At 42.8% G+C, this 12745-nt stretch overlaps 3 protein-coding genes across 3 annotated transcripts; 1 reads left to right on the forward strand and 2 right to left on the reverse strand.

Annotated features, from left to right (window-relative positions):
* Nucleotides 1-328: 328 nt before the first annotated feature.
* H2AC12 (H2A clustered histone 12) lies at nt 329-1173 on the reverse strand. The gene has a single exon (XM_072814134.1). It carries the CDS (start codon nt 1140-1142, stop codon nt 756-758), a length of 387 nt encoding a protein of 128 aa, XP_072670235.1. The 5' UTR covers nt 1143-1173; the 3' UTR covers nt 329-755.
* A 270-nt stretch (nt 1174-1443) lies between these two features.
* LOC140626370 (histone H2B type 1-K) lies at nt 1444-1912 on the forward strand. The gene has a single exon (XM_072814133.1). It carries the CDS (start codon nt 1471-1473, stop codon nt 1849-1851), a length of 381 nt encoding a protein of 126 aa, XP_072670234.1. The 5' UTR covers nt 1444-1470; the 3' UTR covers nt 1852-1912.
* Nucleotides 1913-2889: 977 nt separating this feature from the next.
* Nucleotides 2890-3960, reverse strand: H4C9 (H4 clustered histone 9). The gene has a single exon (XM_072814135.1). It carries the CDS (start codon nt 3630-3632, stop codon nt 3321-3323), a length of 312 nt encoding a protein of 103 aa, XP_072670236.1. The 5' UTR covers nt 3633-3960; the 3' UTR covers nt 2890-3320.
* Between the last annotated feature and the right edge of the window lie 8785 nt (nt 3961-12745).

Genomic DNA, 12745 nt, shown 5'->3' on the forward strand with positions numbered 1-12745 from the left:
GCTCAGTTTTTTGGTTTATGTGGGTCTCTGATCAGGTAAAATCTCTAAAATTATCTACACTCAATCTTTATCTAAAATAAGAGTCCCCATTATGCTCCATAGCTTCTCTACTTTCCTTATAGGTTTATCACCTAACCTATTGTACCTTTGTGTTTGTCTCTCTCACCTAGTTTTCCACGCAAGCAGATTTTCTAGGTTGCAACCATTGCTTTAAGAATGAATTAAGCAAATACATGTGCTCCAAAGAAACGGGATCAAGAATTTACTGGTAATGGGATTCAGTAAGTTCTGCTTATCTTTAATCAATATATCAGAGAGTAACTCCCTTCAGAATGAAATCCTAAATAAAATAGCAATGGCCACTAGGAATTCCAACATCCAGTGAAAATTATTCAAACCATAACTTTTCTAGTATACTCAAATCGTTGGTCTCGGGAGTAGTCACTGCATTCTGTACTTTTGGCCGCTTAAAACTAGCGGATAGCATTGTAATTAAAGTGGGTTCAGGGATTTGCCGGTCTGCTTCCATCTGGAACTTCTGAATAAGCCCTCCAGAACCTACTAGCTTAGCCCCTGCCAGTCTTCAAACTGTCCCTTTCTTTAGGGCAGACTACGTTTTGCTCCCAAGACATAAGCACTTCACAATAGTATCACCAAAAAAGCGAAAATGCGGACCAGCGCACCAGCTTTCTCTTTGTGAAGTTATAGGTGGCTCTGAAAAGAGCCTTTGATTTGGAACGTCTCCAACTAGTCGCTCATTTGGCCTTGTGGTGGCTCTCGGTCTTCTTGGGCAGCAGCACGGCCTGGATGTTGGGCAGGACGCCGCCCTGCGCGATGGTGACTTTGCCCAGCAGCTTGTTGAGCTCCTCGTCGTTGCGGATGGCCAGCTGCAGGTGGCGCGGGATGATGCGCGTCTTCTTGTTGTCGCGGGCCGCGTTGCCCGCCAGCTCCAGGATCTCGGCCGTCAGGTACTCCAGCACGGCCGCCAGGTACACCGGCGCGCCCGCCCCGACCCGCTCCGCGTAGTTGCCCTTGCGGAGCAGGCGGTGGACGCGGCCCACCGGGAACTGGAGCCCGGCGCGCGACGAGCGCGTCTTGGCCTTGGCGCGAGCCTTGCCGCCCTGCTTCCCGCGTCCCGACATCAGACACCTAAGTACACTGCAAGTGGTTGCAAAAGCGAAAGCCGAGTCCAGCACCTTTTATAGCCCCTGTTGGGCGCGAAAAAGAAGGTTTTGCATTGGTTACGGTTGCGGCTTTATCTTAACCAATGGAAACGCAACTTTCGGATTCTCGCGTTTTGATTGGGCAGAACTAGTTTCTGACGTTAGTTTGAATAGTCACCAATCAGACACAGGACTTTAGCTGACACCTTATTTGCATGAGAGGTTCTATATGAAAGGGACCAGCGGCACTTTGCTCCCACGACACTTGTTTTTGTCTTTTTTGTGGAAGGTCTGTGTTGTCTCCATCATGCCCGAGCCCGCCAAGTCCGCGCCGGCCCCGAAGAAGGGCTCCAAGAAGGCGGTGACCAAGGCGCAGAAGAAGGACGGCAAGAAGCGCAAGCGCAGCCGCAAGGAGAGCTACTCGGTGTACGTGTACAAGGTGCTGAAGCAGGTGCACCCCGACACGGGCATCTCGTCCAAGGCCATGGGCATCATGAACTCGTTCGTCAACGACATCTTCGAGCGCATCGCGGGCGAGGCGTCGCGCCTGGCGCATTACAACAAGCGCTCGACCATCACGTCCAGGGAGATCCAGACGGCCGTGCGCCTGCTGCTGCCCGGGGAGCTGGCCAAGCACGCCGTGTCCGAGGGCACCAAGGCCGTCACCAAGTACACCAGCGCCAAGTAAACTTGCCCAGTAAGCGTCTTGTTGCCCAAGCCCCAAAGGCTCTTTTCAGAGCCACTACGTTGTCACTAATCGAGCTGGAATTTCACGATCGGGATCTAGGCTTCAGTTCATGCAGTTGCTTTGCGGCGGTTGTGAGGATTCCACTGCCCCGAGGAATGCGCACTGTGCTGGTAAGTGCCTCTTGCGCGCTGTATGCTGTGTGCATGTAGTACCACGGCCGTAACGACGTGAATATAACTCCGCACAAAAACTTCTGGCTCTGGCGCTAAAGTGGATCCCTTGGTTGTGAGCGAGAGCAGCCTGTGGCTTCCTGCTTAAATCCTAGCAGCCCACTACTTGTCGCCTCCGTTGCAATTCTAATATGTGCTCACATGACTAAAATTACAGCCCAGTGACCACCCACCACCTAAAGTCAGCCTTTTAGCTCAGCAGTTAGGTCCTACACGATTCGATGTGATTAAAAAGACCTTGCATGTTGGAAGGGGCATTAAGTTGGCAGAGTAATGCTTTTATCCAGCTTTAAAAAGTTGGCCTCTAGCCCACATGGGATCGGGAGCATGCCAGACCTTCCGGAAGAAGGGCTCATAAGCTATGTGGCTAGCTTAACTAGTTTGTCATGCATAGCGCTAGAGATGTGATAGGTGGTACACAAGTGCCTGCAACAATTTGAGCATGTACAAGAACACTGATCGAATTTTGTGATTTCAAGCTGCTAAATTTGTGCTGTCCAGAGAGCTAGTAGTATGAGATCTGTTAATAGAGTGCGAGAATACAAGTTACCTTCAGGCCCTCAAACCTATTGTAGAAAGAATTGGAATAATAGGATCTGGTTGGGATAGTCAGAAGCACATCTGGTGCCTGTCCTGACATTTCCCTCAGGTCTCCCGTATAGGACTAGGGTGGCAACCCATTCTTTGTGATGACTTCTTTTATCCAGAGAGAGTAGTTAAATAATATCTCTCGTTAGTGCATGAGAATCTAAAACTAAATACAAATCCAACATTATTAAGACAGGACTCCAAAATAGCCATAAAGCTTGTAAGAAAATTAGCAACTTTATATTATAATCAGAAATGCAATCCGGTGGGACGCCTAGGAGGCTCAGTGGTTGCGTCTGCCTTTAGCTCAGGACGTTACCCCCAAGCCTCGGGATCCAGTCCCACATCGGGCTCCTTGCATGTAGCCTACTTCTGTCTGGGTCTTTGCCGCTCTTGAGTGGCGCCTGGTCCTTCTAGTTTGACCAGAAAGGAGCCAGAGCTAAAGCCAGCAGGATTGCAGACAATTCCACTCCGCGGCGAAAAGCGGCTGGTCCGCAGAAGCTGTGGTCCGCACTAACCCTGTAAGATGCGTCAGGAACTCAGCGCCTCCACCGAAGCCCGTTTGCAGACGAACACTAAAGCTCCTTCAGTGAAAACTTGGGGGCCCTAAAAAGGACCTTTTTGGTACAGGATGGGAGTCCACTTTGGTTTTCAACCCCCAAAGCCGTAGAGGGTGCGGCCCTGGCGCTTGAGCGCGTAGACCACGTCCATGGCCGTGACCGTCTTGCGCTTGGCGTGCTCCGTGTAGGTGACGGCGTCCCGGATCACGTTCTCCAGGAACACCTTGAGCACCCCGCGGGTCTCCTCGTAGATGAGGCCCGAGATGCGCTTGACGCCGCCGCGCCGGGCCAGCCGCCGGATGGCGGGCTTGGTGATGCCCTGGATGTTGTCGCGCAGCACCTTGCGGTGGCGCTTGGCGCCGCCCTTGCCCAGCCCCTTCCCGCCCTTGCCACGACCTGACATCTCCGAAAACCCGAGCGAAAGTGCAGCCAGGGCGGCGCAGCTCCCTCTTATAGGGTTCCCTCTGCGGACCGGAGTGAAAACCGAGAGCGCCGTAGCTCGAAGTCTCCCTTGGTGGGAGGAGGGGCCTAGAAGAAACAGGCCTGTTCCTCGCGTACCTTTTGTTCTCCGAGTGCTGTGGATCCTCAAGACCTAAGGCTATTTTTTCTCCTTTTCTCGTTTATGTGTTTCCCGTCTCATCCTCATGAAACAAAACTTTAGCATTGTAGAGGATACATTTTAAAAAGCACAGGAAAAAAAAAAAAGCACTGAATATTCTATTATCTCTAGATACATGCATGCATTTTCTTTTTCAACTAATATTGACATAAGACTACCCCATTTTGTAAAGGTTTTCTCCTTGTTATACCCGGGGGGGGGGGTGGGGGGGGTGGAGGGTACGCTCCAAATCTTTACTATCTAGAAGCAGAACAAGACGAGCTAATAAAATAGAGAATTTTAAGACCTGGGTATATGGCTACATATTATCTTCCACCAAAGGGTTCCCAATTTTCATTTTTTTAAAAGGTTTTATTTATTTATTCATGAGAAAGAGAGAGAGAGAGGCAGAGGCACAAGCTCACAGAGAAACAGGCTCCACGCAGGGAGCCTGATATGGGATTCGATCCCGGGACTCGATCCTGGACTCGATCCCCAACAATTTTCATTTTCAACAGCAGTTCCTATGATATCTTACTAATAATGAGTAAAACCATTTTTTTAAAATGTGACTAGTAATCCAGACCTGGTTTCTTGTATGGAGAATTAACTTTTAAGAAGTTAACCAGCTGGCTAATCAGTATTACGAATATTTTCTCCACTGATTTGAGGAAATTAATTGTTCATGTATCGAATAGTTCACTTAAAATTATTTCTTGAATTTTGACTGTTCTGTTCAGTGTATTTGTAGTGCTGAAGTATTATGATTATTTGTAACATTGAAAGATATCTTAGTATTTGGCTATACATCTATTATGGTAAATTTGTTATCTTTGAATTATGGTGTCCTCCTAACTTGAAAACTACCCAACTCTCCAAGCTAGGTCTTTAAGTGTATCTCTGTAGAGGGTTTTGGTTTTTTTTCCTAGATAATACATAATTTAAATTTTTTTTAAACTTTCATTAATTACAAGAGCAATTAATTTGTCCTTAATGAACAAATGCATTCAAATGCAGGGTAAAGAAAGTAAACTTTGGTCTTTCTAAGACAGTCTTTAATAAAAGAATATACTTATATACTTAGTTTTAAAAGTTTACATATCTACAATTTTACTATTGCTTAAATTCTGAAAAATTTTAACTGCTTTTTCAGCATTACCATATAATCCCCTTGTTATCCACTTATTTTCTTGCTACCTTGTATTTCAATGAGTTACTTTAAGCAATGTTGCATTACATTCCATTACCTTCCAAAGTATTCCATTTAAATTTCATAAATAAGTAAAAGTAATTTTAAGTGTCACTAGAATATTGTATTTTTTCCCTGCATTTATGTCGCAATAAAAGAAAACTTGCCAAACACTTGAAGAAACAAAACTGATTCAACTAGTGAGAGGCAAATCCAGGATATTTTATAGAGGACTGGATAGCATAGGTTGATTTAAGAGCAAAGAAACATAGAAAATAAGAGACTTACTTCTTCCTGCGGGTTCCTCTATTTTCCTTTTCTCTTTCAGAATTTCTTTCTCTGTCCTTTCCAAATGTATGTCCATCCTTTTTATGGCTAAGTAACTCTTTGGCTACCTCTTAACTCAGGATCTGAGTCAAGGAAAACAGGACTCTATTTGCCACTTTCTTGAAAGGAAAATGGACCTAACTTCAGATGGTATCTGAGTCCACATTACAAAACCTACCTAATGTGGGTAGAGTTGTATCCACTTAGCTCTAAAAAAGTGAGATATCTTTCTGTCTTTGCCATTTCTTTAGAAGACTGGCCTGTGATGAGCATAATACTCTGGCTTCATGCTTATTGTTTTCCTTCTTCATTATATTTCACCAACATTAATTCATTGGAATACATTTTATAGATCCTACTCTCTTTACTTTAAAAATCAGTAAAATTCCCACCAACCAGTAGCCTCCCTCTTCATCTGATGTTATAGATTTTTGCATAGCAACTAGTCATGATAAAAGTAGCAATAGATTGATATCTGAAAACTTGGTCAGGCCCTTTATAGTTTTTGAAATTGATATCCAAAGACATTTCTTTTTCTATAAACCTATAGTATATTATTTTGTAAAATTACAATGCTATTTGGTCTGTTTGCTAATCCTGACTTTAATAGATCAAGACAAACTTCATTCAAATCAAGATATTTTCCTTGTATCTTTCAACAGTTGAAGGGTAGTTGAATATGCCACCCCAAACTATGCTTCTTTGTCATAGGGATTATTTTGAACTGATTATTTTTGAGAAACGGCATATACAGGAAGATGTCTGAAAATAGAAGTTTTTTTAATTTTTGCTTTTTAAAAGAGTTTTGCTTGCTCATGAGAGACACAGAGAGGCAGAGGGAGAAGTGGGCTCCCGGGAGCGTGATGTAGGACTTAATCCCTGGATGAGGGATCAAGCCCTCAGCCAAAGGCAGATGCTCAACCACGGGGCCACCCAGTTGTTCCTGAAAATAGAAGTTACTTTTTAGTAAAAGATATTTACATTTATAAAGGAAATCACCATTTCTAAGTACCAGGAAGGAAGACTACATTATAAGAGAATTTTAATGGAGAAGACACCTACTTGAATGTGTATATCGAACCTTATCTTTGTTTGTCTTGCTTTTCCTGATTTTTTCTCATAACAGTCCTCCTCCTACCCCCTTGTCCCAACACATACCCCTTTCTTTTGTCTTTAGCTGAAGATGGTATATAAATAAGGCTGTCGCTTGGCCATTTTGGAATGTTTATTCATTTTTCTATCTTTCATGTATACATGAGGTATATACATGTTGATAAAATTTTGGTTGTTTTTCTCTTAATAATCTGTCTTTTATTATGGGAATCTTAGCCAAGAACTCAAAAGGGTAGAAGGAAATTCTTTTTTCCTCCTCAACACAGTACACCTCAAATCAGCAGCAAACTTTCTTAGTTACACTTGTAGAATATATCCTGTGCCTACCAAGGTATTTAGGCCTACCACTAGGCCAAGCCACCACTATCTCTTGAACAGATTACAATACTTTCCAAATTTGTAGCTTTACTTCTGAACCTTGTATTTACCACATACTTGCCTTAGTGAACTTCCAAAGAAACATGAGTTGGGTATGCCATTCCTGTGTTCAAAACTTAGAATGGTCATTTAAAATGATTTACAGGGATGCCTGGGTGGCTCAGCGGTTAAGCATCAGCCTTTGGCTCAGGGTGTGATCCTGGAGTCCTGGAATTGAGTCCCACGTTGGGCTCCATGCATGGAGCCTCCTTTGCCCTCTGCCTGTGTCTCAGCCTCTCTCTCTCTGTGTGTCTCTCATAAATAAAAAAATAAAATGATTTACAAAACTCAACTTGGCATGATCTGACCTCTGCCTGTGTCTGTGAATTTACTTTCTTCCCTTGTTCCTTCTGCTCTTGATCTTTGCTACACATTCTTGATCTTAGACTTGATCTTGAACTTCCTTAGGCTTTCTGATCCTGATGAAATATTTCATGTATATGATGGCCTCATGTATTTGCATTATCTTCTTAGAAGACTTCCTCCTGCACACCTGTCAGGAAATAACAGATGTTGGTGAGGATGTGGAGAAGGGAATCCTCTTACACTGTTGATGACTGGAAAAGAAGTTGAAGTTGATATATATATATATATATATATATATATATATATATATATATATATATCTCCAAGAAACACACACACACACACACTATATATATATATATATATATATATATATATATATATATATATATATATATATATATATTACTCAGCCATCAAAAGGAATGAAATCTTACCAAAAAGATTGTGGCTGGGACTAGAGGGTATAATGATGAGTGAAATAAGTCAGTCAGAAAAAGGCAAATACCATATGGTCTCACTCATCTGTGGAATTTAGGAAACAAAAGAGAGAAGCATGGGGGAAAAAAGATGCAAACCATAAAACAGACTCTTAACTAGAAGGAACAAACAGGGTTGTTGAGGGTGATGGTGGGGGGATAGGGTAATTGGGTGATGGGCATTGAGGGCACTTGTGGTAATGAGCACTGGGTGTTAAGTGGTGAATCACTAAATTACACTCCTGATACTAATCTAATATTATACTCTACCTAAACTTGAATTTAAATAAAAACTTGACACACAAACAAACAAAATACATCCCCCAAAAGAATGACATAATTTACCATCTGATATTATTCAACTCTCTGCTTAAATACCATCTGGTCAGCATTTTTCCAGGGTCATTGCAGTGGGTTGAATCGTTTCCTTCCCCCACTCCCGGTTTATTATCTACCTCGGTTTCCTCTGAATGTCACTTTATTTAGAAATAGAGTTTTTGCAGATGTATTTATTAAAGATCTTGAGATGAAATCATCCTGGATTTAGTGTGGACCTTATATCTAATGATTGGTGTCCTTATAAGTGGAAGGAAGGCACACATAGGGAAGAAGGCTAGGTGAAGCTTAAGGTAGGTATTGGAGATAAGCTGTTGCAAGCAGCTGCAAACAAGCCAAGGAACACACAGTGTTACTATCCACCCCCAGGAGCTAGGCCCAAGGCATGGAATGGTTTCTCCCTGGCAGCCTCCAGAAGGAACAGCTCTAGTAGCTCCTTGATCTTGAGCTTCTGACCTGCAGAACTGTGTAAGAATACATTTCTATTATTGAAAGACTTGGTGGTGAATTGTTACAAGCAGCCCAAGAAATGATTATTGTCACCCAAAAGGGAACATGCACAGCTGCTCCTGCGCCTCCATAGCCTAGGAACCTGATTAAATTTTCCTTACAGCTATGATCACAACCTAAAATGTAATATTTTTAAAGATTTTATTTTGTTTCTTGCTGGAATATATAGGCTACAAAGGCAAGGAAGTTGTCTTATTCTCTTGGTATGTGCAATGTCTAGCTTGGTGTGACCTAGTAGTTTTTGAGGCAATGAATGACTTATCTTCAATAGGTGATATTTTTCCATGTTATGGAGAATTTTGTAATTAATTACCTTCTTCATTGAAACTCATGTTTCCAAGGATACCTGGGTGGCTGTGGGTGGCTCAGTGTTAGATCATCTGTCTTCCACTCAGGTCGTGATCCCGGGGTCCTAGAATCAAGTCCCATATTGGGTTTCCCGCAGGGAGCCTGCTTCTCCCTCCACCTGTGTCTCTGCCTCTTTCTCTGTGTCTCTCATGAATAAACAAAATCTAAAAAAAAAAAAAAAAAAAAAAAAAAACAAAACTCATGTTTCCAAATTAATGCCACCATATTTTTGAGTCTAAAATGTGTGTAATATAAAATGAACAGCATATTATACGTATAGTTGGTATTTCTTTTGCTAAAAAGAAAACCACAGGCCCAAAATGGTGTCACTTAGGTTAAAAACCCAGGTCAGCAACCAGGGCTTAATCATGAATCGAATTGTAGTTTCAACTTTCCCCAGAAATGTAAATTTTTACCAGTCCATTAGAAATTTTCTGAGAAGCACCAAAGAGGTAATCTGTCTCAGGGACCCCTCTCCACCCCCAAAAAGAAGACAAGGTAATCTGCATAATCAGACCCCCTGGCCTTTCCCCTAAGAGGTGGATCTGGCCTGAAACAATCCTTTCTTTGCTTTTGTTTATAATTTTCTTGCCTCACCCTTTTTTGCAACAACATTCCATTTTGTACAGCTCCTCAGATGCTGCCCAATTGGGAAACATTTAATGAAGTCAATTAGATCTTCAAACTTACCTGGTTGAATTTTATTTTTTAACAGATTATTGGCACATAATCATCTATTTTGCTTGCCTACTTAGGTGTTTTAGATTTGATGAAATCTGGTATTAAAAAATGGTGCAATCACCTTGAACATATGTCTTCATGCAGTTGACCAAATATCTCTTCAGAATAAATCCACAGAGGTTCATCTTAACCAAAAAAATTTTCTTGAAGATTGTATTTATTTGAGAGAGTGAAAGCATGCACTGGGAAAGGCAAAGGGAGAGGGAGAGGGAGAAGCAGGCTTCCCACTGAGCAGGGGGCCTGACGTGGGGCTCAATCTCAGGACTCTGAGATCATGACCTGAGCCCAAGGCAGACTCTTAACCTCCTGAGTCACCCTTAACCAAATTTTTGGCGGAGAATTTGGTCTTTTCATTCTTTACCAGATGGAAATTTAGGAGGAAAGTGATGCATTCCTGGAGGAAAGTGACAATGTCACCAGCTAGCCCCGAAGACCTGACCTTGACTGCCCACCTGCTTGTACCCACTGACCTTTGCCCCACATTTTTCCTTCAGCTCTTCTTTCCAGTTTATCTTTCAATTCAGGCAAAAGACCCAAGGGGCATAATATCCCGGGCGGGGAAATTGAAACTACACCTCAAGCATTAGCAACTGCCCAGACCACCCAAACCAGTTTGAACTTATCCTGATTCCAACCTGCACAGGTGGACCGTGGAGTGACCCCTGGAGTCACCAACAGTTACCTGTACCTCATTACAATACTAAAATCTCTGCCTTTGGAGGAGCACAAGGCTCCTTTACAGAGAGTGTCTAGGTGTGTTTCCTTAAATTGCATATGCTACTATCTAGCTGCCATTGCATACAATGACAAGGCTCCCCTTTCTAAATATCCATCCTAGCCCCAAATTAAAGGAACCCATTCACCCTTGTTTGAGGAGACATGGCTTTGGAAGATTTTCCCTATATCTCCTTATTTGCTGCACATAAAGCTTCCTTTGTAGGACAGCTCTCCTGGTGCAGCTTCATTCTTTTTCTTTTTTCCTTTCCCTTTCCCTTTTCCTTTCCCTTTCCCTTCCCTTTCCCCTTTCCTTTCCTTTCCTTTCTTTTTCTTTCTTTTTTAAGTGTTTACTTATTTTAGAGGTGAGGAGAGCAGAGGGAGAGGGACAAGCGGAATTTGTGCTGTGCACAGAGCCCAATACAGGGCTGGATCCCATGACCCTGACATCAGGACCTGAGACAAAATCAAGAGTCAGATGCTCAGCCAACCCCCTGGTGCAGCTTCTATCTGTGCTCCCCCCCCCACCCCCAGGAGAGAACTCACCTTAGTTCCGGTACAATGATACAAATTTTCAGTGTTTATGTTGCATATTATTTCCAAGAAGGGTCATTGAGGTCAACGTCTTCCAGTTTGCTTTTAGATGTCATTCCCCATGAAAGAAATCCAGATCTCCTATTCCCCTTTGATTTGGGTTGCAGCCCACAAATACATTGATTAGGGAACATAATCACATTCTCGATGGAGTGTACTTTCACTAGTAGGTAGATAAGCTGGCCCCTGGAAGAAAAAGGGAAAGGACCAGAATCTAGCCAAGGCAGGGCCAGTTATCAGGCTAAAGGATGAATGGATAACTGTCTTTCCCTCCTCTTGCAATCTTTCCCCCCAATCTCCCCACCACATCCAAGTGGTTTTCTTAATGTCTCTCTGTATTGTCATAAAAGATTCTCACAAGCCCATATAACTTGGATAGATCATCCAAATCATCTGTAATGGATATATAAATATCTACAAACATGAGAAAAAGTGCTCAATTACATTAACCCAGAATTAATATTCCATTTAAAATGGGAAAAAAAAAGCCTTAAATGTATTGTAAAGAAAGAGCTTTAATTTGCTATCACCTTTTGTTTAAAAACACTCTATATTAATTAGAAATATAAAGCAGATTTCAGATTTTTTTAAATACAGATCTAATACTGTACTAACAAATATTAAGAAAATATTAGCATTAAGTATTGAAAGGAAGCAGAATAGGCTACCCAGGAAACATTCATTCCACTCTGGCATAAGTTTTATTTTGAGCTGAAAGTGTCTGAGGTGAAGCAGATGTAAGAAAAGCTCTATTGCCTCCCTGCTTACTTCCCTAAAAGCAGGAAGTAGATTTACAAAGCTGCCCCTCCTTTCCTCTCTACTAGGAAAGACAAAGGTTAATCCCAGTGTTGGAGCAGGCAGTTAGTTAGTGAGGCTCTAACTGGATGCTGGAGGCCAGCAAGGAGAAGGCGGTGGCTAGCCGTGGGGAGGGTCCAGGCCTGTCCTGGCAGCACTCCAGGAGGAGCCGGATGGGCCCCAGGTGGCGGAGCCACCACAGGATACCCCTGGTCAAATAATGAAGAAAAGCAGGAAACCCTGCTTCCAGCCCCAAGTAATAAATATCCTGCCCCTTTTTAACAACCATCAATAAAAGATAGAAACTCGAACCCTAGTTCACACAGCTTGCTTTCTTGAGCTCACCATGCTCTCACTTCTTGATAGTATACTTCTGTTTTAATAAACTTTCCTGCTTGCACCCCTCATACACTGTGGGGTGTCTGCCCTCGGATTCTTTCTTGAGAGGAGACCTGGAGTCTTCTACAACATCTTTGATAGGGGTTGGATCCAGACTTCAGGGCCCAGGGCCTCCCAGTTCACCCACCAACACCAGTCGAAAGCTTTAGACCCATATCAATGGAGAAGGCACCACCTTAAATCTTCCTAACATACTTGATTCTTGTTTTCCTGGTAACTTTCCCATAACTGACTTCCGCTCACCTTTTGTCTTTGCCTTAAAGGGGCCAAGGTCAGGATGCCCCAGGAGCTGCCGCTTTGATGAGATCATTCGTAGGAGAAGGCAATTAGACCCTGAGGGCTCAGAGAAACTTTGTCTCTCCCTTAACTACGTAGAAGAATCTTAAAAACAAACAAACAAACAAACAAACACAAAACAAAACTAAACTAAATTAGTCTTTGACAGAAGACGGTTATTAACAGAGATCAATTTTATCTGAGTGACTCACCTGTACGGCAGGGCAAACATCTAATTACCAAACATCTGCTCTTCTTATCTTCTTATCAGACTGTGAAGGGCATTCCTTCCCTTGGAAATCCTAGACCCCTTCTCCTTAGTTCAGAATGAGATAATATGCCTTGTTTTGCCTTCACTGTCTTTGGAATTTCCA

This window comes from Canis lupus, chromosome 37 (assembly GCF_048164855.1).
Source record: "Canis lupus baileyi chromosome 37, mCanLup2.hap1, whole genome shotgun sequence".
Classification (NCBI taxonomy): Eukaryota; Metazoa; Chordata; class Mammalia; order Carnivora; family Canidae; genus Canis; species Canis lupus.